Genomic DNA, 25,079 nt, shown 5'->3' with positions numbered 1-25,079 from the left:
AATTTTATCCTCCGAATTTCATTTCCGGCAACGGCTATAGATGGCCACATCCCTGGTGAAATCGGGCTTAGAACATGCCCGAGGTAATTGCGATATGATTCGAACGCTCGATCACGCGATTTGTCTTACTTATCTGCGTTTGTTTGACGATTTGATGGATCGACTGGTGGAAAGCCATTAAGGGAATCGATGCGCGAGGTTGTTTCACGTGTAAAAGAGATGTGGTATGTTTCAATGACGGATTTAGGGTGGAAAGAGCGAGGTGTTGATTAACCGGTGAATCAGCAAATTTTGCTCGACGAAAACAAAATTACGAGAACGATATTTTAATGTGAATAATACCTTTATTTAATTTATATTTTACACCTTTCAGTGTATTTCACCGAATGTTTCTGAGTCTTTGATTCTCTATATTGTCGTATTTTAAAATTATCTCATAGAATACCAAAAATCAGTAATATGAAATATACGTAACGAAATCATCGATAAATGGTAACGATAAACGAGTGACACGGTGGGCAATTCAATACAGTTTTGTATGTATGATTTAATATAATGTCTAAATATTTATTGAACATTCATGTCCATCTAATATTGTAGTATAACGAGTATGGAAAAAGCAGATAATCGTGCTGCATGATATTAAAAATAATCAATAGAACATAAACCATTTTTCATAAGAATTGTTACATACGAATTTTATATCTTTGTTGCGTCAAAATCGCTAAAGGTCATATTCAATCGGTTAATGAAAATTTGCGAAAATTCTCCTATATACACACGTAGAAATGAAAAGAATAACACTCACGCAACAACGTTTCAATCGGTCGGTTGTTCTAGCTCGACCATTTGTCACTCGAGCCGGGCATGATTTACCGCGATCGTCGTCGGACACGGGAAAAATATTCGCGGACACAATATCCGTAACTCGGGTGTTTGCATTCATCGATCTTTATTCGGTGAAATAGCTGAAGAGGCTCGTCATACATTATCATAATATTAGCATCGATGAATTCGTGGAAGCGACTAATTTGCATTTCGAGCTCGCTATACATACTACGTGGTCCGCGGCGTGTTTCGCGTACATCTCCATCGGCCAGTATGTTTTGCTGACTATTCAAGGTCAACCAGAACTGCCACGTGGCAGTGACACACGCGTGTAAAGCCGAACAGAGGGTCACACCGAAGGAATCGAAGAAAGACCTCTCATTGGAACCCTACGCGTCATCTTGACGCGTCGTTACCATGTAAAAGAATTTTTCTTCCTTCTTTCTCTCCCTTTTCTTCTCCTCCTCTCCTTTTCCCCTTCCACTTCTTCCTATTCGTTGATGTTTCGCACATAACCGACTCAAGGCGAGGACGCATTCTTCTTTTCGCCTCGAGACACGTAGTAGAAAGATCAAAATTTTTGCCTCGTATGATTCGCACGAACGAGCCACGCGAAGGAGGTATCAAGCAGGAGAGATTGGTAATTAGAGGTTGCGATCTGTATTGAGCATTAAACGTTGTTAGTCGTCAAAGATTTATCGGTATTCTGATCACATACCGAACGACCGGTTGCGCTGTGTTAATACGAGGGAGTGGCTCGTTATTGAATAATTGAAAAAACCGAGGCTCTTTGTATCTCTTTGTTCGTAAAGGGTATTATCCGAGTGTTTGGAGTTAATTGAGAGACTCGAGGAATAGCGTCGTACAGGCAGCGAAGATTTTATCTTGAGGAAACTTCGAACAAAATTGTACTTCGATGAGGAATCTGTATAATTGCACAAACATTAGGATAGTTTGCTATAGGTATCCATGAATGTTTGGAAACTCATGCTAAAATTTTCTACAAATATCGATCGTTTCTTGTATTTGTGTATGTCGTATGTTGTGTGTAAGCGTCAAAGATGTTCCCATTAAATATTGATCTTTATTATTATGAGGAATAAAACTGACTATTTAAATATCTTCGTGATCTCTGCTAAATATATTTCCACTAAATATCTCGTAATTTCCATATACATTTTCAGATCTGTTTGAAACTTTAGCGAGATATCCTAATCTTCCCTCGCAAGAGAATTTCAATCAGGATCTTCTTATAGCGCTAACGAAATTTCAAAAAATTTTCTTGTGCACCAGTGTATTTACATAGATACACATGTTTGCCTGTATTAAATGGTACAAATTAAAAATTATTTGAACAACTGATCGAGACACTGAGAGATAAAATCTCGAATTCGCGAATTTTGGCTAAGAATAATGGACAGAGCTTCCAGATAGGATGTGATTCTGTCTTTTCTCTTTAAATCGCCAGTTTATTCATCCGGAAACATCGAATACACCCTTCGGGACTCCTCTGATCGATCGTAACTCCCGCATGCATTTACCGATGGATGAACTTATAAAAGTTTCCGTAGGGCCAGTAGCGTTCGATCGTAAACTCAATCGCGGACGGCAGACGAGTTTCTGGCAGATTGTACAGAAAACGAACATTGGCAGTTAGTTTGGAACAGCGATTGCATCCGCTGTTGTACAAAGTGTGCGTCTCCGACGATATTTCACTGCGATAGCGCTCTTTTGTTTGTTACGGAATTCAAAATGAAAAAGTGTTTCTCTTCTGCTCTTTTTTCCACTGAAAACGCGTTATTGTTGCGCGGTAGCTTTTACTTATACCTCTACAACGATTGCACGACTGCAGAAGCGTGTACCTGTGTACGTATCTCGTAGACGAATTATTTTCAGTTCATCTTCTTTCTTGTTTCCTTTCCTTTATACGCGAGCAGTTTTCGTTGTTATTTTTCGAAAATTAAAGGTCATTTGAAAAGTATAAGTAAATCTGCGTTTCATTCAATTTTCTTATTAACAACGAAACGTGAGTTGTGAAATTTGATTTCAAATATTAAAATTAGTCGTTTCTTTAAATTGGCAGACAAATATTCCTTACAGTAGAAACACATTGATGCCACTCGTTTCTCATTTTCAACTTAAATTGTGTCTTATTGTTAAATAAAAAATTGACTCATTGATAAGGAATCAATATCATAAAAAGATAGATAAATTTATAAATTATTATGTTGCAAATAAAATGAAATGAAAAAATGGAAATGAAAGAAAGGTGATATGAATTGTACATTCAAACGCAAATTGTTTTGTAAATTTATTTTTCCCCGAAATATCTTTGGTCTGAGTAATAACGTTTATTCTAACATGCTGTCCATTGACTTGTCTGTCTTCCTACGTTATTTTGTCTAAATCAACAAAAGCTAAAATGCAATAATTGCGTTGACATGACTACATAATATAAATTAATATAAGCCGTGTACGGATTAATACTGGCACGTATTGCACGATTCAGTATCATCACTCGTAAAAGAACGTAATTTTACATCAGCCAACTATAGTTTATGTAATGATGTAATTTTACATAGCTGCGAATATGTTAATATGTATGTATTTTTCCCTCAACTTCGATACAATCAATGATTTATGACATTTGTCAGGTTTTAATATGAGTGAAATAGGAGTCCAAGAGATACTTTTTTAATTCGTTGGCAGATAAAAAGTTCGATCGTTTTGTCACCAGATATGATCGCGGATGTGAGTCAGGCTTGTCGTCATTTAATATTCATCGTTTTGGAGAACGACGAGGCGTATTCTAACGTGTCGTATATTTTCAAAATAGATAATGGAATTGTTAAATTCTATTCTGTCAGGACTCGTTTGGGAGCCGCCGACATTTTTACGTCGGGCTATATAATTCTGGCTGCACAGTTTCATCATGTAATCGTTTATTGCGTAAACTTATATAAGCTAATGTCGTTTCAAACAGTGATACATTCATGAAAATAATTCTTAGAATTTTTTTACTATTGTGTGGTAAAAGATTTATATTCTGTATTGATTGGATAAAAATAATTTCAATAAAATTACAATTGAATAGAAATGGAATGTCTCTACTTATGGTTTGAGCCTATTTATATTTCATTCATATAAAGGATATTTATTTCTGAGGGAAAGTTTTTTTTATTAAACTTTGCAATAGTTTTATCGTTGCATAAAATTACTGATGTGGCAACTTTACATTCGAATCTATTTTTGAAAACAAGAAGACGACGAATTTCACAAGCTCGAAACGTTTTATATAAACGCCTTGTATAAATTCATTATTCTACTAATTGCAAGTTACAATGATAAATATATTAAAGTGTAATCTTAATATTGAATATGCATCTATACATATAGAAATTTAATTTTTAAAATAAAAATAATAAATATCTAACTCCATATTAATTGTTGATTAAAAATTAAATTTGTGCTATTTTATAAGCTGGGTAAGTTTTACTGACATCTCTTATAACGCGTGTAGTCTGTCTTCGAATTACGCTATTCATTTCACAAGTGATTATGCGAGTAACAATGGGTTTGATAAGACAGTCGGTATCTCCTTTGTTGCTCATCGACGATAAACATAAGTTATATAACATCGTAATAACAGCAGCATTTATAATTGGGGAATATTTGTCAAGGCTATATCGACTTTCTACGCGATGATTTATTCTGATTCGATAACATGGATATCCTTAAAACATTCATTAATTTATTAACAGACATTTTCCACGACGACGTAGAATGCATGACTCATTACTAGAGAATATTTAAGACAACAAAATGAAAGTGCAAGCTAAATGTATATTAAGTTTCTCAATTTATAAGTAATCATTTATCAAAGGAATGAAATTAACGTGGAGACAGATCCAATGAAAAGAAGAGTGTTTAAAATAATCAAACACTATTATTGTAACAAATTAACAACAAAATTAGGGAATATTATGTATTATAGTTTCGTAAATTAATACATGTTCTCATTGTCAGAAAAAATTTTCGACTTTTAATGCGTCGAACAACGATGTTATCTAAGAAATTTATGGAAATGCCTGATGGAAAAATTATTTCTAAGTGTTCTATGTGTGTGTAATGTTTCGAAGATAAGTTATAACATTTAGAAAACATCTCTATTGTAAAGAAATATGTTCAATAATTATTTCTAGATGTGTATACGATTACATATATGTTCAAGAATATTAGACTTAATTCGTTAAACAAAAACTAATGCGACGTTAAAAGCTATTAAGAGAGAAGCTGAAACCGGAAAGGTTTAAATAAATTTTGAAAATGGATGGAGTATACACGAGACATTGCATCTATTTATATTTATTATTAATCTGTTCGTGTAAAACACCATTTATATATATCTTTTATTTTTATCAAAAATTTTTTAAACGTTTAAACGCGTACAATATTTCATAAAGGTTTGCTTTTTAATGACAAAAGAAGCGATCTCTGAATCGGAACATCGAAGAAGAGGAATGTGAAAAAGTTGTGACGTTTAGGAGCTATTTATAAGCGTAACGAAAATACGAGCACTTCAATCTCTTATGTTTACAAAGACGAGCACAAATGACGCAATCTGAATATTCGCTTCATTACTATAGCACTTGAATGCTTCCTTCCATCTCGACCAAGGTGAAACTTACAATGCACGCATTGTTTCGGTTCAAGTGCCAACTATGAATTAGCATTTACATACCGCGTGCTTCATTATGACATTCTACTATATTCCGGTTTTTATTAGTACACTTATCGATTATTTCGTAACTACGGTTTCGTAACTAGAACAACATTTTTATATTTTATTCATTTAATAATTATATTGTTATATATTAATTTAATCAGATTGAAATATACTCAGATTTATTTTATGTCAATAAAAACAAGAAATTACAATTTGAAACAGTGTGCATTTCAACTAATTTATTATTTACATTTTTAGAAATAATTCACGTTTGTTGAAAGTAAGTTTATTTTATGTCAAGATTAAATAAATTTCATTTTCAATTTGACTACTGTTCGTTTACTATTTTATATACGTACAGATTTCTTGCTATAATGAAGATTCTTTGCGTTGAATATCTGTGTGTTTTGGACTATGAATATTCGAAATCTTCGTTCTGTCATATTTATAGAAAAGGTCTCCTACGACGTAAATTACGAAATGCCATCCATTTCATAAGCCGTTATATAACCAATTATTGCAAATGATCGCAGAAACTATCCGCGATCAGATCGATAACAGATTTTATTTCAAGTTTCTCGAACAAGCAACGCGGAATTATATAATGGAACAGAAATATCTTGCGAAGTGGTTGATAAAAATTCATGCAGTCACTACGAGTCGCTCTAAATCTTCTCCCGCAGGACAACTTGTTAATCATTAAAAAAACTAGTCCCTGTTCAAATGCAAGCGGATATAATTTTTCAACTAATTAAAACGAAGACGTGTGCGTTGATGTTTCATCGCTGTCGTAAAGGAAATTAGTCGAGATCTTTTATCGATGCGGTGACAAGAATCGAGGAGAGACTATTAAATTGACGAGAAGACACGTGAGCAGGAAAATGGATGAGACGCCGTCTACGTGGCTCAATGTCAAGCTGCAATCAGCTACTGACTCGGAGCGAGCTGCGTCCGTTCCAGATGACGATGATAGCAGTAAGATCTATCAGAGAAGACGTGTTCGTTCCAACGAAACGCTATTATCGTCCTTCTTGTATGGTGAAATTAATTGATCTGCCTTGGAATAAGATATCGAAAGTTCTTCGTTTCGTCAGAAGGCAGGACGATGTAACGCAAGTGAATAATAAATATTTTTTAAAACTAGTAATGGTGGAAAATTACGGACAAGATCGTATTTCCTTGTTTTAATTAGATACCATTATTCTAACCCAACGAGATTGAAGAATACACGCATATTATGGAAATCTGCCTTGAACGAGAAATATGCTATTACCGTTGGTTAATAGATTATTCCAGTAATTGATCGCTCGAAGATGTAACGCGATGTCGTTGCTATGAGTTTGTGAGATTAGAATGAAACGTTTTGTATGAATTATGTATAAACGAGATATCGCTCGAGTTAGAGAAGAAATATTATACATTTAACGCTCGCCACTTGCGTTACACTCTCGATCAAGGTTTCTGTAAATGCGTCCATCAAAAGAAACGGTTATCGTTCCGCGGATCCGGAATTAATTAGAATTCCGAACGTGATGTGCGTGTTCGTTTCGCAAATAAGACGAGAATGGAAAAAAAAAGAAAGAAAAGGACGAGGAATGAGGAAAGCCAGAAAGGAAAGAATTAGAACGAGAAAGAGAGGGAACGAAGGAACAAAGCTCGGCGAAGACTATCGGGCGATACAACTCGTGGAATGCTATTTTCGTTGAAGCCAACGAGATTCTATCCATACAGAAGGTGACTCATTATTACCGCAGAGGTCGTCGAGAGGAGAGACAGGGAGGCAGAGAAAGAACACGAAGGAATTATGTTCGTCGAGAACCGCAAAGACGACGATGGGCGCCTTTTGAATAACCACCGGCTGACCTCACTGCTTTTCTATAGCGAACGAGACGCGTGTATAGCGTGTATACACTTCGTGAAGGTACATCGATGATCGTTTGTCCTGGTGGGTCGGGATTTTCGTCCGATTCGACGTGTGCACATCGCTTCAATTATCGTTACCGAGAAATGTCGCTCGTATATATTCTTTGTCGCGTCCTTGCTCGCTTGCGAGTCGAGCCGCTTAAGGTGCTCGATAATTGAGCGGTTCAAGGCGATCCTGAGAGCGTGTCCTCCTTGTACTTCCTTCAAAAAATGATTCTTAAGGAAGGGTTTCGAGACGCTGTACGCGACGTTCGTTCGCGGTAAAATGATTATGCGGATTGTTTCTCTGCGATCGTAAAGGGACGTCCATTGATACTTTCGAATGATAAATTGCTCTCGTGATCACGCGGCTGACGATGCGAAATTGCTATCACAGGGTCGATGACGCTTCCAGTCCTTTAATTATAATGTAATACCCTGAAACGCATGGCTGAGCATTTTAATGGAGACAGGGCAGATGCGTTTGGACGTTTGTGCTTATTTGCGTTTCGTGAGCGGTTACATGATTGCCAGTGGTTCGGTAATTTGTAATCGAGCCGAGAATATATAAAAACGTATTTTCGATTTTTAATCGGTGGTCGATCGAGAAATTTTTGGGTAACACGGCGACGATATATGTATTTGCAAAGATATATCGTTCGACGAAATTCGGTGAATTTTTGGGTAGGCCATTGATAAGTTTACATTTGCGCAAATAATGCGACACGCGGTATGCAAATAGCATGTTCGCTATTTGAATTTGAAAAATATTTTGTTCACGAAGACAGTGGATTGGAAATATGAGTGTTGTGTCTCCGATTATAGGAAATTGTGTCGTTTAAAAGGAATGGATTGTTCTTGTTGATGGAAATGTTGTAAATAGCGGATTAAAATAAACTTTAGAACAAATTTATACCAATTTATCGCAACCGTGGTACAATTTGAAACAATGTTAAGAAGTGAATGGTTATGTAAAATTTGTTAGGTTTAGAAAATGAAAATGAAACGATACTTGATCCTACGTTATGTGGATTTTACTTCTAATGGAAATTATATACATACATAGTGCGTAAGTTATGCTGTGTTTTTCTTTTGCGACACTTTATTCCCATTTCCATTTAATAAGATTCAAATACTATTCCAGTGACGTGAATTTATATTGCATACAATTGTATTCTAATTACATGGTAATTATTTCTTATTGAAAAATTTCCCCTCTTTAAATTAATTTGCATTAGGAAGGCTTCTGAATCGAATGTTAGAGTTATACAATAAATGAATATGCTTTATGTTAATCTTGAATTATATTTACGTTGAATAATATTCCACGTAGGATATGATAGCTTCCTGAAGGTTTCTTTATGAATCTGTTGTTTTTTACGCTACTCTGATGCGGTGCTATTTTCCCTGATTACTTTCGTTCTTATAATTTCAGAATTTCTATATTCAACAACTTTACATTTTTTAACAAGTATTATTATGTATGTGTGTAAGATTGTGTAGTTCCGCGTTTGTAATTCCTATACGAATTCTAATTTAGATGGAGCGTGATAAGAAACAAGTTCAAAGTAAAAGATTCATGATAGTTTAAAATTATTAATTCCTGATATTAAATATTAATTCATGATCTATTTTTAAAGAGTTCGTTTACAATTTCATAGTAGGTACATTCTGCATTTCATGAATTATTTCAATAAGATTTTCAAATTGTTTCCTCCGACCAATATAATCATGCCAATCGCGTCTCATTGCGATGCAAATGAAGTTTCAAACTGTTTTATATGAAACGTACATTGCGAACATAAAAGATATGCATGGTGAGTGTTTAAGTATTTTCTTGACTCAAACGGCGTAAGGGAACGATATTCCTTGACGTAAAGTATCCAAATTAAATATCCATCGCGCAGCGAAATCGATGAAATCAACATGGAATACAACCTTTCCCCATTCTCCGCGTAGTGACATCCAAGCGTCACTTCAAAGGTATTCAAAGGTGATTTAAAATCGAGAAAATCGTGTACGATCGACGAAACGATCGTCCGCCCGTTTTCGTATTCAAGTCGCGTTCTCCTTCGACCGAATCCCTCCTGGACGAACGACAGTGCGATATAATGAACGCGATGAACAAGTACGTAAAGTAATGCGGTGCGACGCTATGCCGTAAACGAACGGGCCCCAGTGGAACCGCTTTAATTGCGGACGATTATAAATGCTTTTTGCGAACCGATCGGTATCGGATCAGCTACTGGCGTGTCCATAGGCGAGGTGTGAACCCAAGATAATATGGTAATGGCCCTGCACCGATATTACGACGATAAGGCCGAGAGAAGTTGGCGAGAAAAAGAGCCGGAGAGTACAGTAAATGTGTTGGTAGAAAAACGTGAGAGCACGTGATATTACATGCCGCGGGACACGCATGCCAGACCATGCAGAATCTCACCGGTATCTTTTCTAAGCATTTACGAGCGGAGTTCGGGTGCTCTTGTATCGCGTTGCGAGATATATAACGCGTTAATTAAATTCTTATCGGACCGATTATCGCGTTTAATCCGACCGGCCGCTTCGCTCGCTCGCAAACTTGCTTTATGACGCCGCGAGTTGCGCGATCGAGGATCGTCTTCATGATAATGAGGCGAATAATATTCTAGGTGTTGCCCCGGCTAGGGAGAGGCTATAAGATTGTTTGGATTTTTCTACGCTGATATTATGTACTCCTTGGAGATTCAATACGAATACCTCGGCAGACATTGACACTAGACAGAGCTCCATTCGCTTCACTTTTAAGCTTATTTGACTTTTTCTTGCGAGATTTGTAAAAAATTTGGGAAAGAAAAGGTGTAAATCCCTTTCAACTACCTTTGTTATTTCATATTCCCAGGAAGAAAGGTTCAGTTGTAGAATGGAAAAATTGTTGGGATCGAGCTGTTAACGGGCCTTCATTTATTATTGTTGTAGAATAATTTACGCATTAAAAATTGTCTAGGTGAAGTGAAAGATATCTTTAATGCAAATGTAAAACTTCTGTTTTCAATGACTTTCGTGTCATTTTCTTCGAGACAGAATATAAATCCATATAAAAAAATCATACACAAATATTCTGATTATTCATGATGCTTGACATTGAATAGTGTTGGTATTTTTATAATAATTCTCTTCTTCTTTGATATGATAATTAACGATAGAAAGGTATATAATGGATGACATTAACTCGTCAAAACGATATTTCATACGCTCCAACCTAACATCCTTTACTTAATATATTGTAGTCTTATACAAAATTATGTTAAACCATTAAATGAAATTTCTTCGCAAGAAATGTTTTTGTGCTATATTAAGTTTCTTTTATCGCAGTTTATACGAAATTAAAGATCTGTCCATATCGGATAGTAAAACAATATGAAAAGTGGATATTTTAAATTGCAGCCGTGTTCTATATCGAGAACACGATTCCACTGGTTATCTTCGCTCCAATTCATCCAACTCGAAGGCAAAGACGTCGAAAAGGAGAGAAAGGAATAAAGGGTTGGTGACGTTCCAGTCGTAACCGGGATTTTCAGACACACAGTTCCATCTCAATCAGCGTGAATATGAATAACAGACGATGTGGGCTGTGCTCCAAGAACGAAGTTACCAGGCCGGATGTGCATGCACAGATATATCAAACGTACATTCGTACATGGCACACAGATTATTAGCTTCACTCAAATACGAAGTATTAAAGTTGAATGATAAAAAAAAGCATAATCGAACGTAAAAATGTTTTAAAATCGTAATAACGTATCCCTTGTGATAAACTTTTTTCTTCTATTGTACAGATCGAATAAATCTTCTTTTTCGCTATGTTTATACAATCGAAGGCTGCAGGTGGAAAACATGTTAAGTTACGTTTCTCCTTTTATAGAAAGCCAATTATAAAATTCAATATATTTTCACCCAATTTCACGTTAACATTATTTTTGTATTTCATTTCGAGCTAAATATCTTTTTATCAGATTTGGAAATATTAACGTTAGTATTAATTAAATTAAAATATTAAAATATTCAGATTTTCTTATACATTTCACAGATTCGTCGCATATTTTTAAAAGACATATCTTCGAACCTATCAGGTTATTTTTCTTCCCTGGCTATTCTGTATTCAAATACTTTTCTTAGCCACCAAGTCTAAAATAAAAATCAGATCGTCATCAAAAGTAGACTCATATGTTTCTCACTTTGGTCTCCAATTAATTCTTTATAATTCCCGCTCACCAGCGATTTTCCTATTCCGTTTCGTTTTACTATAGAGATAAACCAACCGTTTCGTTTGTTATTTTAATATCGCAGCAAGGTAATTACTTTCCCGTGCTTTTACGTTGCTTTCACATTTTACGCGAGCATAAAGACACAAGGTCTTTGTATTATTTCCGAACCGAATCTCACTTTGTTTCATCAATCTTCTTTCATTCTCCATTATTCGTGGCTTCGGACATATCGTCACAGGTCTCGTTCCTTTATGAAAACGGCGGCAGCAAAGGACAAAAAGAGACTTCCGCTCGTTAAATAAATCGATTTCCCTCCGTTTCCTCCGGCCGTGGCTTTTTAATCCGTGACCACTTTATCCTGCCTTCTACGTACACCGAGAGATGCTCGTCATTATTCGCATCCTCTCCTCCTTTATACGACGAATTATCAGAGATTTATGCCCGCTTCGTGTCTCGAGCCGCGCATAACCGGCCGGCCAATTATTTTCAATTAGCTCTGTCGTGTACACCGGCTCATAATTTCCTAGCTCCGTTTTCGGCTCGTCTCGGTGGACGAACGAATCCACCGGAGGAGAAACTTGCAGGTTCGAAGATAATTGTCCGAGCACCGACAATTGTCTGTAATTTTCTTCTTGTCAAAACGTCGTCGTTGTGTAATTGTCCCGAGTCCACGGTCGAGGACGTTGATGTCGAACAAAAAGGAAATAAAATAAAAGCTGAGTGGTTGAATAAGTTCTAAAGTGTAATAACTTCTTGTGCGCGTGAAGGATTCTTAAGAGATTTCAGTGTACTTAAATACATAATCTTTCTCGCATTTGATTATACTTTGCCAAATTATGGTCATCCGATAACTCGTTGTTCACTCTGCTCATTATGTTTATAGCTTACTTGAAATCGTGCAGGAACTTGCCACTCTATTTCGTGAGATTGACTTTCCATTTTTCATATACTTTTGCCAACTATCGATGGGTTACAAGTATCACAAACACATTTGTGGGTTTCCTTTTATTTAACGTCTTTTTATATATATATTTTTTTCGTACTGAAATACACGATATATTATTGAATCATTTCAATTGTCGTGAAATTTCAATAAAATCAATAATTTTAATTAACGTGTTATAAAATAATATGAGAACTGTTGTAGTAACAAAAGATTGATCAAAATCAGCGTAATATGCTTCGCGGTAAATATGAATCGTGTAGTTGGAAATTAATAAATAAATTATAATAATCCTTGGATGAATATCGATACATGTATGTTTTGTCCTCTACGTAAGTTATAGAGTGAAATTAATAAATCATATAATTCGGGGAACTTAATAGGTAAGTTGGAATACGGATACATAAATAAAATTTCTGAGACTCGAATGATATCGAAACAAGTTTCTTCAGTTACATTATTGAAATAGAAGTTCTAAATTTTCCTCTTCGAATAAATATTTCTGCATGTCTATAAATGTGGTAAAACTTCCTCTTCCCGCTCAATCTTTGTCAAACGAAGTTCGTTCGCGGACGATGTCCTCCATAAATTCTTAACGTCAATCGAGAATAAGCTGCCGAGCAGAAAGTTGACCTGTTTCGTCGCGTTCTGTACGAACGCGGGACGGCGGATGAAATTTCAAAAAGCGTCTCGTCTCTTTGAAACGTGAGTTCTGGTGTCGTCGTTGACAGCTTCAGTAAATGTAACTTGTCAACGAGCCGGTACGTAACTCGCATCAGAGCCATTAAATGTTCCTCTGGCATCAGAGTCGCATGCACGAGGACTTTGCTAATTGCTTGTGCATCATCGTGGATTTCACTGCGTTCATTTTAGCCCATCGAATTACAGGGCCGATGCAGGTCTGCGCAAAACACCGATTTCCCGACTCTGTAGGTCATTATGCAATGTTTGCTTGCCTACCGTATATTTTAGTTCACCAACAAACTCAGCGCGTGTTGCAAAGCGACTGCTCAAAGCTTGGTTTCGAGTGGTACGTATCTTAAACTGGTGCGTAAATATCGAGGTCGAGTGGCCAACACTCTCTCTATTTAACACGATTTTTAATAATAATTTCGGAAGCTATTCAAAATATTTTCCCAAATTACGAGACTTTTAGACAGCATTTTGAAAGCCATACGAAATATTTGTCTATTACATGATTTTCAGTAATGTGTATTTTGAAAGCACTTTGAAACAGAGGACAAAATTTCTGGCTTCTTAATTAAAATGTCCTATCTAGTATTATTTTCATTTTTCAAACTACGTTGAAATATTCGCAATTTCCACCGTTTTCCATCTTTCAAACAAAATTAATTACGCGAATTATTATCTGTTGCGAAATAATAACCAAATGATAAAGCTTATTTTTCCAATTATAACAAATTACTAAAATCCTCTAACTTTATTATCGAATATTAATATTATTAAATATATATATATATATATAAATTACTATTAATGTTAACTATAATATTATTACATATTAAAGCACAGTTTATAGCAAATATTAAGCACCTTTAAATCTCTCGAAACGAGTTCTACACGAAGCCACAGCGATATTCAGCATATTTTATGCGCGATGAATGGATTTCACAGGACGATGCAAAACTGCTTGGAAACTGCTTCAGCCGCAAAGACGGTCAACTAAGTGGCTTGGCTTGCGGCCGGCTTGTTACAGGACCCCGTGGTCGATTAGCACGCCAGTGTCTTGCAATGTTGCGTGGGTGGCCATTTTTCGCCATGAAAACATCCGTTTTGTAGATGGCATCCAGCGAGAAACAATGAACCGCATTGTTAAACGTCTAAATCGAATTGGCCACGTAACAGTTATTCTCTGCAATCTTCTTGCAATACATCTTTCGTAGACTTTTCTATTCATCTCGCGTCCTCCCTATCTTGTAGCTATCCGTTTGTGCTTATTTGCAAACGAGAGATTCATGGAACTGTTTAATCCAACTCGTCGATCAATTATATCGTCAGACATAAATCATGTCGTACAATTGCAACGTTTCGGCGTTTTATTGCGAGATGTATGCGTAATGATTATATCTGGACGTGACGGTTGAAGAAAAGAGTTCAATTTTGCCTAATTTTTGTTTCGGTTCAGATCGATCGACACGATTAAAAATTTAGGAAAATTTGGCCCACATATCACGAGCAAGATACGTATATTAAAATGATCGATCAAATTTCTACATACACCATACATCATTTCATGTTTCTATTCCTTTCTAACTTTGTATCTGAACTTCTTCAAGATATTCCATTTGTATAACTTCAAAATTAGAATATCTTATACTGATCCTGAAAAAGATACATTCTCTAACTTCCACCAACATCTTAATCTCTGTTTACAACTACCAGGCGTTTCATTTTTCTTCACGACACATAATTCTTCAACGATGATACCTTTCATAACGATCGTGGCGTTACAACATAAAAAGGTATTAACATCTAGGAGTCTCCGAGATACACAGTTCTTAAACTACATGATTAATAACACAAGACCATCAACGCCTGAGAAATACGAGATTCTTGAAAAAAAAATCATTAATCATGTTTCCGTGAAACTGTTGAGACGGATCGTTGGTCTACTCTATGCCGCTCTCCTCAGCGTTTATAACTGATCAGAATGTAGCGAGATAGCTAATGTACAAGGAACTCGTAAAACATTAACGACTTGGTAACGTGTCTCCCACATTCTCTGGCGGGTGTCTCTTTCCTACCGGCTGATCTTGCTGAAGCAACACGTGCTCCTTTCATTGTCAGTGTTAAGGTAACAGGGATCGGTAGTAATACAGTTCTGTGGCGGCGTGTATGCCCACGCCGTTGAACCGCAGAAACATTCGGGCCGCGAGCCTTCGAAGGCTATTTTATGGAAGCGAAACGAGCGGCGCCCACGCGCTCAACGTGCTCTCGCATAGCGCTCGATGTGCCAGATGATACTGACGCCGGTAATACCTACGTCTATCCATCCACGTTCGGCCGCCGGTATATATCTTCCCATTAGTCTCTGCCCACGTCGGCCAACTTCTCGTGGCACGTGGGTCGTTGACTTTGACTGACTCGCCTGCTACACGCTCCCCGTTCCTATCTTTCATTGTCTTTCCTTCTCTCGTCTTTACCCTGCCTTTTTTTCTCATTCCTCGCCCTTCGTTATTACCTCGTTCGCTACCTCCACGTTCGCAACCGTTTCTTGCTCTCGATCGACACAGGTCCATTTTATTGAACTCCTTGCGAATGAAGAGTATTTCGATGCTTGTTGATTTTGGATGGATCTTTGATATCTTCGAGATCCACGAAGATTGGTTGCGTTCTTACGATCTAATTTTAGAGAGTGCGGAGTGTTACAACGTTATTGAAATAATCAACTGGATTCAAAGCTTGCGTAATAGCGAAAACGTTTATGAGTGATACATTGATAAACTAAAATATCTGTTACCATCGCAAGCAACTGCTTCTTCGTTAAAATGCATGCTAAATATGGAATTATATATTAGGTTGTGCGAAAAGTTTCTTTCGTTTCATCAGTTGATAATAGATGAACAACAATTTCTGTTTTATATTGTTTTATTGAATTAGGTATGACCCATTTCGTTCTATTCCTATCATTATGTTCATGCATAAACTAATATAAAACAAAAAACATTGTACGTCTATTATTTCCTTATAAAACGAAAGAAACTTTTCGGACAACCTGATACATTGTAATAGGAATCAAAAGAAGTCAAAATTAATATAAAAAATTGGAAGAAATGAAAAGTTATCAAATAAAACAAACTGTTGCTGCTCTTAATTGCACTCTGTCGCTTAAGAAACCTACAAGAATGGCATTCAACGTTCGATACTAAAAACAAAATAGGTAAATCTTCCGTTCGTCTGAGAAAAAATAGACTTCCCTCTTCCTTAATTGCACGTCAATCCGAGCAAGGATCGTTCGTTTCACCTTTAAATACCCAGTAAAAGATCCGTTGAATGGGAAGATTAAAAGGAACGTTGGACCATCTGTACCATTCCCGTGGACGACGAGTCAGTTGCCTTTTATTTTTTCCTCCTCCGTTCGAGCCTTCTTAATTTACTTACTCCCTTTACTCTTTCTCTCTTTCCGGCTATTTTCTGCCCGTTTTTTCCGGACAAGAATTTTAATGCGGGTTTTTCGTGTCGGCCCCGCGCCACCCTCTCCAGAGCCCGTGTCACAGTCTGGCTTCGGCCATTTCTTCCGGCGAAACGGGCGAAACTTATCGACGTGGTCGGCATTAATTACGCCGGCTACGCGGGAGAGTGAGCTCCGCTTCGGGAAGTTATTTCGCAGGCCGAGACTTTACGTCCTTTCGACGTTGTAAAACGTACGTACAACGCTGTAAAGGGTGCCACGGCGTACCGGACGTCGGTAATTTATGCGACGGATTTAAACCGCGCGCTCTCCGCGCCACGTTCGAATGAGTTTCACGTACTCCCAGGAAATCGTCCAAGAAGATCGTTAGTGGCGTGATTGAGCCCGGCCCAAAGATTTATCGAGTCATTGTGCCGCTAAGCTGGCTCGCATTTTACCGGATAACACGAACTTCACCGGAGGACTTCATTATCCCGACGATGATTTGGAATTCCCGCGTCTAACCCGCTCCTCCCCCATCCAAGCGTAACGTTATCGTTCCAACGATTGAATACGGAATGGCCTTGGCAAGAAGAAAGCCTCGTTCGGCTTCCTGAGATTTCATACGAGAATCACCGCGGATTGTCTGATGAACGCTGAATTATCGTAGGAAGGAGCCCTGTTTTGAGATGTTTATTCGCGGATGCGCGCGTAGGCGTAGCAACGTTTCTACTCAAGCCGATTCTTGCCTTTTGTGAGTTGCAAAATGTAGGATTATGAACGTTCTGAAAGCGTCTCGCCGTAACGCGTAAAACCTTTTTGCGCCGTATATCAGTTTGAATCGTCGCGAATGCAATATTGTGGATAACCATATCTGTTTCTTGTGCATTTCAGGCTGGAAAATATTGCGTGGCTTGTTTGGGTATCATTATACAGCTAGGTTTTTATCTTAGTATTTTTTCATAATACTAAAACTCTTTTTTTCAGAAGTACGTTTCAGGCCTTTATGGAAGCGATTGTAGATGAAATTAGGTGTCACAAATTGGTTGTTTACGACTCTGCCTTTCTGTAGAATTGGATAATATTGTGCTTTAACTCTCGCGTAGGCAATCGAGATATTGCGACTATCCGACAAGTAGATATGCAGATTTTGAAGCTTTAACATGTCAAACTCTTAGATAAATTTCGATGTAAAAGTATCCAAAGAATGTTTCCATCGAAGAAATGACAGAGTTGTTGAAAGAGAATATATCAATTTTCGATATTTAATAAATTTCTATTTATATTACTTATATTATATGAATTTGCATGAACGTCCAGTTATTGATAATAAAGCTACAGACAATAGAAAAATTATCTTTTCTCTTCAAACATCTTTAAAAAATCTCTTCAACAAATATCTGTACAATGTATGAAGATTTGCGTATTAAAATATTTGCATGTTGCAAGTATCTATTTTATTTGATGGCAGGAATAAATAGTGACGTGCAAAATGTAATTAGTAATGTTAGGATTAGTTGAACGTTATTCAGCGTAGAAGCATCGACGTTGCTCAGATGGATCGATACATGGTTTTTTTTTATACATAGTAATGTATAAAAAATTTGTGCGTTGATAGGTCATTTTTCTCTCAGAACACGGTATCGTGTGGCCAGTTTTTGCTGAAAAATCCAATCGTTGGTTGAACGTGTCGAGTTCCGATAATCTTTCCTGTCGATATTTAGACAGAGTAATATTTTTGCGAGAGAGCTTCCGTGAAACAGTTCAATTAAAATAACTTCCATGTTGCAATATTTTATAGAAGATTTTAGAATGATATACAGTTCATGTTATAGCCAGGATATTCGTATTTTTCTTTGCTTTTTTTTTTTTAGTAATAAATCTTTTTATGTTTGTATTCGTTATTTGTAAAATACAAATAAAATGGAAGAATACTGAAAAGTGGCGTTGCAGAAATAACTGTAAAAGATTCGTTACACTAGTTCTGTCTCAGTATTTAATTAACTTTTTAAAATACTTTTGTAATTTAAGATTAAGATATCGTACTAATTATCAACTCCGGCATAATTTAATATTTTCATATTAATATAAATTTTTTAATAAAATTATGTTACTTATTTACATTTACATATAACCACGTTATTATCGTTATCGGATCTGAAATGTAGATCTACACACACGTGTTCGTATTTCTTTGTAATATGAAATTGTAATATGAAGTATTTCTTTTAATTCGATTATTTCCATTCATATTTGTTTATGATGCATTACATATCACCCTAAACATGCAACAGAGAGTAAATTCATGATTCAATTGCTCTATACTCTGTACTCTATACAATGCAATAGATTGATAAACAATTCCGGTTTGAACACGTTAAAGAAATTAGTAAAAAATATCTCTACATTACGACGCTCAAAAATTCTTTCTTCGGTTAGCCATCCGCAATTATAAACTGTTCCTGAATCTCGAAAACTGTGTTTCGATCCAATCAAATATTATCTTGAACCTGGAACTATTATCTGCCGAATAGAAAGTCAAAGTGACATTGTTCCTTTCGGCCGGCTTAAAGGTTTCCGCAACTATGCTGATTATTCGCAGATCAGGTAATCCCATCAGACAGGCCGTGAAAGGAGCAATTTGTTCGTCGTTCACCGATTACTATCTCGTGTAACTTCTTTTTCTTTTCCTCGAAGCAACGCTGTGACACCGAAAACCACTAAATGCCGCTTAAGTCATTCGACGTACAAGCAGCAGCGGAGGGCCACCGGCCGTAATTGCACGACATTCCTCTCTTCAGGAACGGAGAGCACCGTCATTATACAGGTGGGGCACGGCAATTCGCCGTTGCAGCGCCTTCTGCGACCTTCTTTTTATTTATTTATTTTTTTTCAGCGAACTCGCGGACTCTTCGCGATTCGCCGCATTCTGCCGATAAAACTTTGGGATTCTTGGCCACTCGCTTCAGGACCAAACGTGTAATTGGGATTTCGAACTGTTCCTTTTTTTCTTTTTTAATCCTTCGTCTTCTTCGTGGTCGTCGTTGTCGTCCACCGTATTCCTCGTCCTTGTCTTCACTTTCATCTTCGTCCTCGTTCGATCACGAATTCGGAAGTTTACGACGATGAGTTTCCAGAATCTCGAGCCACCACGAAATTCGCAACAATGTCTTGCCCGTTGAGAATATAATTAATATTCACGGTTTTGTTGCTTGTCGCGAAGAAAATATGTAATCGGAGGTTGATCGAAGATGCCGCGCTGTCTTGTTAGCCGGAGCAACGCGGAATTAATTTAAAACATGCGATGAGAAGAGGTTGCGTGCGCTTATCAATTGGCAATGTATCTGATTATGGTGCTATAAATTTTGCCTGAATATCCGATCGAAGAATGTGGCTTTTCTTTTTATTTCAATTTCTGTTTATTTTTATTTCTACCTATATTGTTTCCTAATATAAATTTAAAAAGATTTTGAAGTTACTTCGAGGCTACTGCTATATTACGTCGTTCTACCAAATTAAAATCAATGTTTCGTCATGCAATTTTTGTATACGCATTATTCGTTTTCTGAAACAATTATCACATTTTTGAACGAAATACCATTGAACTGGAAATCGGTTTTCGATGATCAAACCTGTTGCGCAAGTTCAGCTAATTAGTGGCTGCGGAACGTTATCAAAACTCAATTTACTTCTATGTAATTAAGCGACTCTTTCGGTATCTGTATTTGCATTATGTTCCGACTGTGTGATTAGCATTACATAATTTCTCGGTGAAAGGTTTCCAAACTTGTCTCGGGACCAGCCTTTCTAACTATAGCGAATAACTTACGAAAAGAAAGAAAAGAAACTTGATCTTTCGCTAATTTCATTAATTATGATATAAATGAAATTATTCGAACATGAATGTGGCATTCGAGTCTCTTCCTTGCTCACCGAATCTATATCATACAATATAGAAAATTTAACCTACCTATAAATCCAGCGAGATGTCACACGACTACTGCTACTCTAGAAAAAGTCTTGCGTCATTCGTCAGAAGGAAATATGTATCACGGCCACTTTATCAATTTACACGGTGCATCTCTCGGAATAGGATTAAACAAATCGGATTTAGTAGAAAGGCTGGGCGCTGGCAACATCGTATCGCTGGAATAAAGATCATAAAGGCCGGGCTGGTAAATGCCCATCACGAACCAACCGGCCTATCGTTTCGATTCGCTCGATCAACGGCAGGAAGAGTCACTCATGTCGGAAGCAAAGTCTTTGGCACAGTGCCGGGCCGGCATGCATGGCTCCTATCTCGAACTTGCTGCGAGTTTATCGACGTCGAATATTGCTGGTACAAGCGAGGACGGGTTTATACGTGAATAACAGACCACGGGTAATGCACGGGCCGTGTAATTCAAACGCAACACAAAAGTGGCCTGTGGTAACGCAATCGACGCATAATTCGTAACGAGCAAAAATACTGGCTCTCCAGACGTTCGATCGGCCCGATGCTTAACGTGTCCCCGGTCCATTTCGCTTGGGTACCGTGTATGCGCATGCGAACGCAGCCTTACGCCACGGTTTTCGCCTCTCATTGGGACAGGCGTGACCTATCGACGAACATTTACCGGACGCCAAAGGCGATACCTTTTACGTGATAAATTATTGCACAGTGTTGCTTCTCGTTCTCCTTACCGCGGTATCTCATTATGTGTCGTGCATCGGACCGAGTTTCTCCAATCACTGCCCTCCCTCACTGTTCCTTCTCATCGTCTGTGGAACCAACAGCGTTTCTTTTTATCGTACTTGCCTCTTTTTGCTCTTTTCACCTTCGCCGGAATTCACCGAACGAGTCGTATTCGAATGTTGCATCATTACATCTCATATGTTAGCTAGCATCTTGGATTGTAGAGATGTAACAGAGTAGAATAGGTGGGAAATATCTATTTGGAGTAAGAAAGAAGTAGATGAGTTAGACGTAGGTGGTTATATCGTTGCACAACGGCGTTATAGAACTGAAACTTTCCCCCTTTCTACCTTTTCTTTGCCGTAAAGGTTTTTCACCCTTCGGAGATCTGAAAGGGGTTAATTAAATGAGGGTGCGATTGCTGTTTCTTCCTTTCAGAGCGGAATTGAACGTAACGTCTTGAATAGCTTGGTGCATTTATGTCGGAATACGAGTTAAGAGCTTCCTGAATTCTTCATAACGCTGTTGGAGGAGCGTTAGGTAGCTAAAACGGACACTGCTGGTATCAGAGCTAAGTAACTTCCGATAAAATGTATTAAAAAGATATGTGATGCATTATGAAATATGATTTAGTAATGAACTTCGGGAAATTCAGAGGAAGTCCATTTTTTATTTTTACATAACTTTTGATCATTGAACCGTCGAGAGAGAATAATAAAAGAATTTATTTAATTCTTGAGAAAGTTATAATTATCATATCAGAAATAATTAAGTTTTGTAGACTAAAATATAACCAACATTCGTAGGATATATATTTTAATATAAAATATCGTAGTTTGAATTCATAATAATTAATACTGCAAAATTAAATTAATTTCTAAACGGATGCAAACTGTGCTATATTTTTAAACGAAACAAGAAAGACCGCAATTAATTGTGATCTTTTCCTTAATCATCATAATATTCTAGAGGATTAGTATAATAGTAGCCTCCTGTATTTTTCAACAATCGTATTTTTCGAATGGTTGTTTTTCTCTTCGTCCCTCGTCAATTGTATTCCAAGTGATAACCCCGGCAGTGGGATTAATCGTCACATCGGATCGTTTTTATTCGTAAGTCGGAGGAACGTCTTCGACAAAACGATAATAGCGTCGCGGTGCTCCCGATTGAGTGAACGAATGGCTTCCATGCATTGTCAAGGATCATTAAGATCGGTGGAACGAAATCTACCTCCTAACGAGCATACTCCGCTCGCGCTTGCCCATGCCTCGTTATTGTTGTGTATTCGTTCTTTTAACGACGCGAATTCGCTTCGCGTTAATCGATCAAGGAGAACACAACGATTTGGGACGAGGGGCATCGCGTGGTCGTGCATAACATTCCCATGGTCATTGCTCGTTCGTCATTCTTCGTTTGTAACGCGGTTCGTTAAAACGTTCAGGATCTCTCTCTCTCTCTCTCTCTCTCTCTCTCTCTGTTAGCATTTATCTTACGTGCAAACGATGAATGGATATTTCCTGCAGATAAAAAGCAACGCTTTGTTCTTCTAAGCTGAATGGAATGGTAAGCAGCATGGGATCATAAGAATATTAAAATTTACGGTACGGATGTTGGAACATGTTACTTTGTTGGAAATTATAGGTGTACGTGGGACGTTAGCTACGTGGCCGCGTAAATGAGACTTTAATATCGATATACAGCACCTATTCAAAAGTTTGGTATCATTACCTTATCCTGTATCCCATCGCGAATTCCTAGTGTTTAAAGCAAAATATTTCCACAAGCTGCAATGTGTGTAATTCATATCTCGGCGATGATAAAATGACTTTTTCTTCAAATTATGTTAACGATTAAGTCCATAAACCCTAATTATATGCTATTAGCCGTTGCAGAGTAATTTATAATACTACATTTTTCCATGTATTTGAGTAATTAACCTTTTAGCTGCACGGCTGAAAGCCTTTTTGATATACATATAAAGATCGAGGTAGTTCTTGGTAATATCCAAGAAATGCACGCTTACATTTACATTTACAAACATTTAGGTACTTTATATGATTATGGTGTAATACATATGGGTGCTAATCAAGGTAATTTAATATATATTATTAAGCAGCTAGGTACTAATACGTACGCCTCCGGCAGGTGATTAATTTCTGAAGACTTGCGTGTATTGTTTACATTACATTCGCAGTCATATTCTGCAATTATGAAAAGTCATTTTACTACATAGTATAAATTATCAAGTATATACGTATTGCGGGTGTTTACGTGTATCTGCAATCTACACGTTGAATGAAAATTTTACTTCATATATTATATATATATTTATTTTATATATTCAAGTATGATGAGTTCTAATCGTATAAAAATTCTTAGCCTTTTAGTAATCACGTCTGCATAGATTCTATGAAATGGCTGTATATAGAGAATCATTTTCGAAACAAGCGAAAGGAAAGTGGCGTTTCTCTTTAACCTTTTTGAGAATTCATTATAGTTACTAAATGTACTAAGAAGTGTTTGGCTACTCTCTTTATTTTGAATCGCTTATAATGTTATAATATACGTGCATGTTACAGTATACTGTAAATAATATATAAATATATCGTGTTACAGGTATGTCTACTAATGGAACGTTACAATTACCTAGTACAGAATAAGCGTGGTACGTACTTACATATATATAATATATTTATATATCGTAAATATTCAGTATATACAATGAATGTCTTTTTGAAACTTAATTTTTTTTTTTTTAACAAAAGATAGATTACAATACTTAGAAACGAGTAAAGGAATTGTTCTTACAATTCTTAGTTTTTCTTATTTAATTTTCAATTTATATGTTACATTCTACAGTAATTTTATAGTAATTTAAATGAGTTGACAATGCTTTGACAATAATATCTTATTTTTCTTGTAATTTAATTTGACTTGATATAAATTTGTACAAAATATTTGTCTGTTAATACATTCACTGCTACTAAAGTGTATGTATCTGTTCCTTAAATTGTACTCTCTTGTCTCGTTAGAAACGTCTTCATTTTAAATAATACCTAATTCTTGTTCCAATACACTGTCCTAGGTAACTTATCTGAGATATCTTGACGATACGTAAAAAAGAAATTTGAAATGCAACGGTTATATGAATATGTTAAACGCAGAATGTAAGCAATTACGAATGCATTCGCTCTGACATATTTAATCGATTAATGGACGATGCTGCAATGTATATACCTAACATCTAATCACATCTTACAAAGCACAGACAAAATGTTCAATCGTTTCTCACGTTCGACAAATGGGCTAACTATTGAAAGGTTAATTTTGTCATTGAATAGGTTTCATAATAGCACATTTTTTCTAAAGTTATCCCGATTAACAATACAAATGTCGAGATGTAATCTTTCATTTATATAACAAAACAAACAGCGCGCGAGCGCTGAAATCTTGATTACGGAACTGATTAATCAAACGTTTGATCATTCGGGCTGCACGTCATCCAATTAGTCCGGATAATCGAGATGCAACATTGTATCTATGATGTTCCGTATGCACTCACGTTAATTATTGTACTGGTGTATTATATAAGATACGTTGGCCCAGAATGAAGCATACGTGGCTGGAAA

The 25,079-nt window shown here is 36.7% G+C and overlaps 2 protein-coding genes across 4 annotated transcripts in view; both read left to right on the top strand.

The window, feature by feature from the left end:
* The window catches only part of LOC143303116 (uncharacterized), a 138,891-nt gene extending 127,622 nt beyond the window's left edge, over nucleotides 1-11,269 (top strand). Inside the window, exon 4 of the mRNA XM_076621169.1 lies at nucleotides 10,880-11,269. Within this exon, the coding sequence (XP_076477284.1) occupies nucleotides 10,880-11,000 (121 nt within the window). The 3' untranslated portion in view covers nucleotides 11,001-11,269. The remainder of the gene's footprint in view (nucleotides 1-10,879) is intronic.
* Nucleotides 1-25,079, top strand: part of LOC117155877 (uncharacterized) — a 381,740-nt gene that overhangs the window by 179,208 nt on the left and 177,453 nt on the right. The window lies entirely within an intron of this gene.

This window comes from Bombus vancouverensis, chromosome 8 (assembly GCF_051014615.1).
Source record: "Bombus vancouverensis nearcticus chromosome 8, iyBomVanc1_principal, whole genome shotgun sequence".
NCBI classification, from domain to species: domain Eukaryota; kingdom Metazoa; phylum Arthropoda; class Insecta; order Hymenoptera; family Apidae; genus Bombus; species Bombus vancouverensis.
Note: the sequence above shows the minus strand (reverse complement) of the source record. Positions and strands in the feature narration are given on the sequence as shown.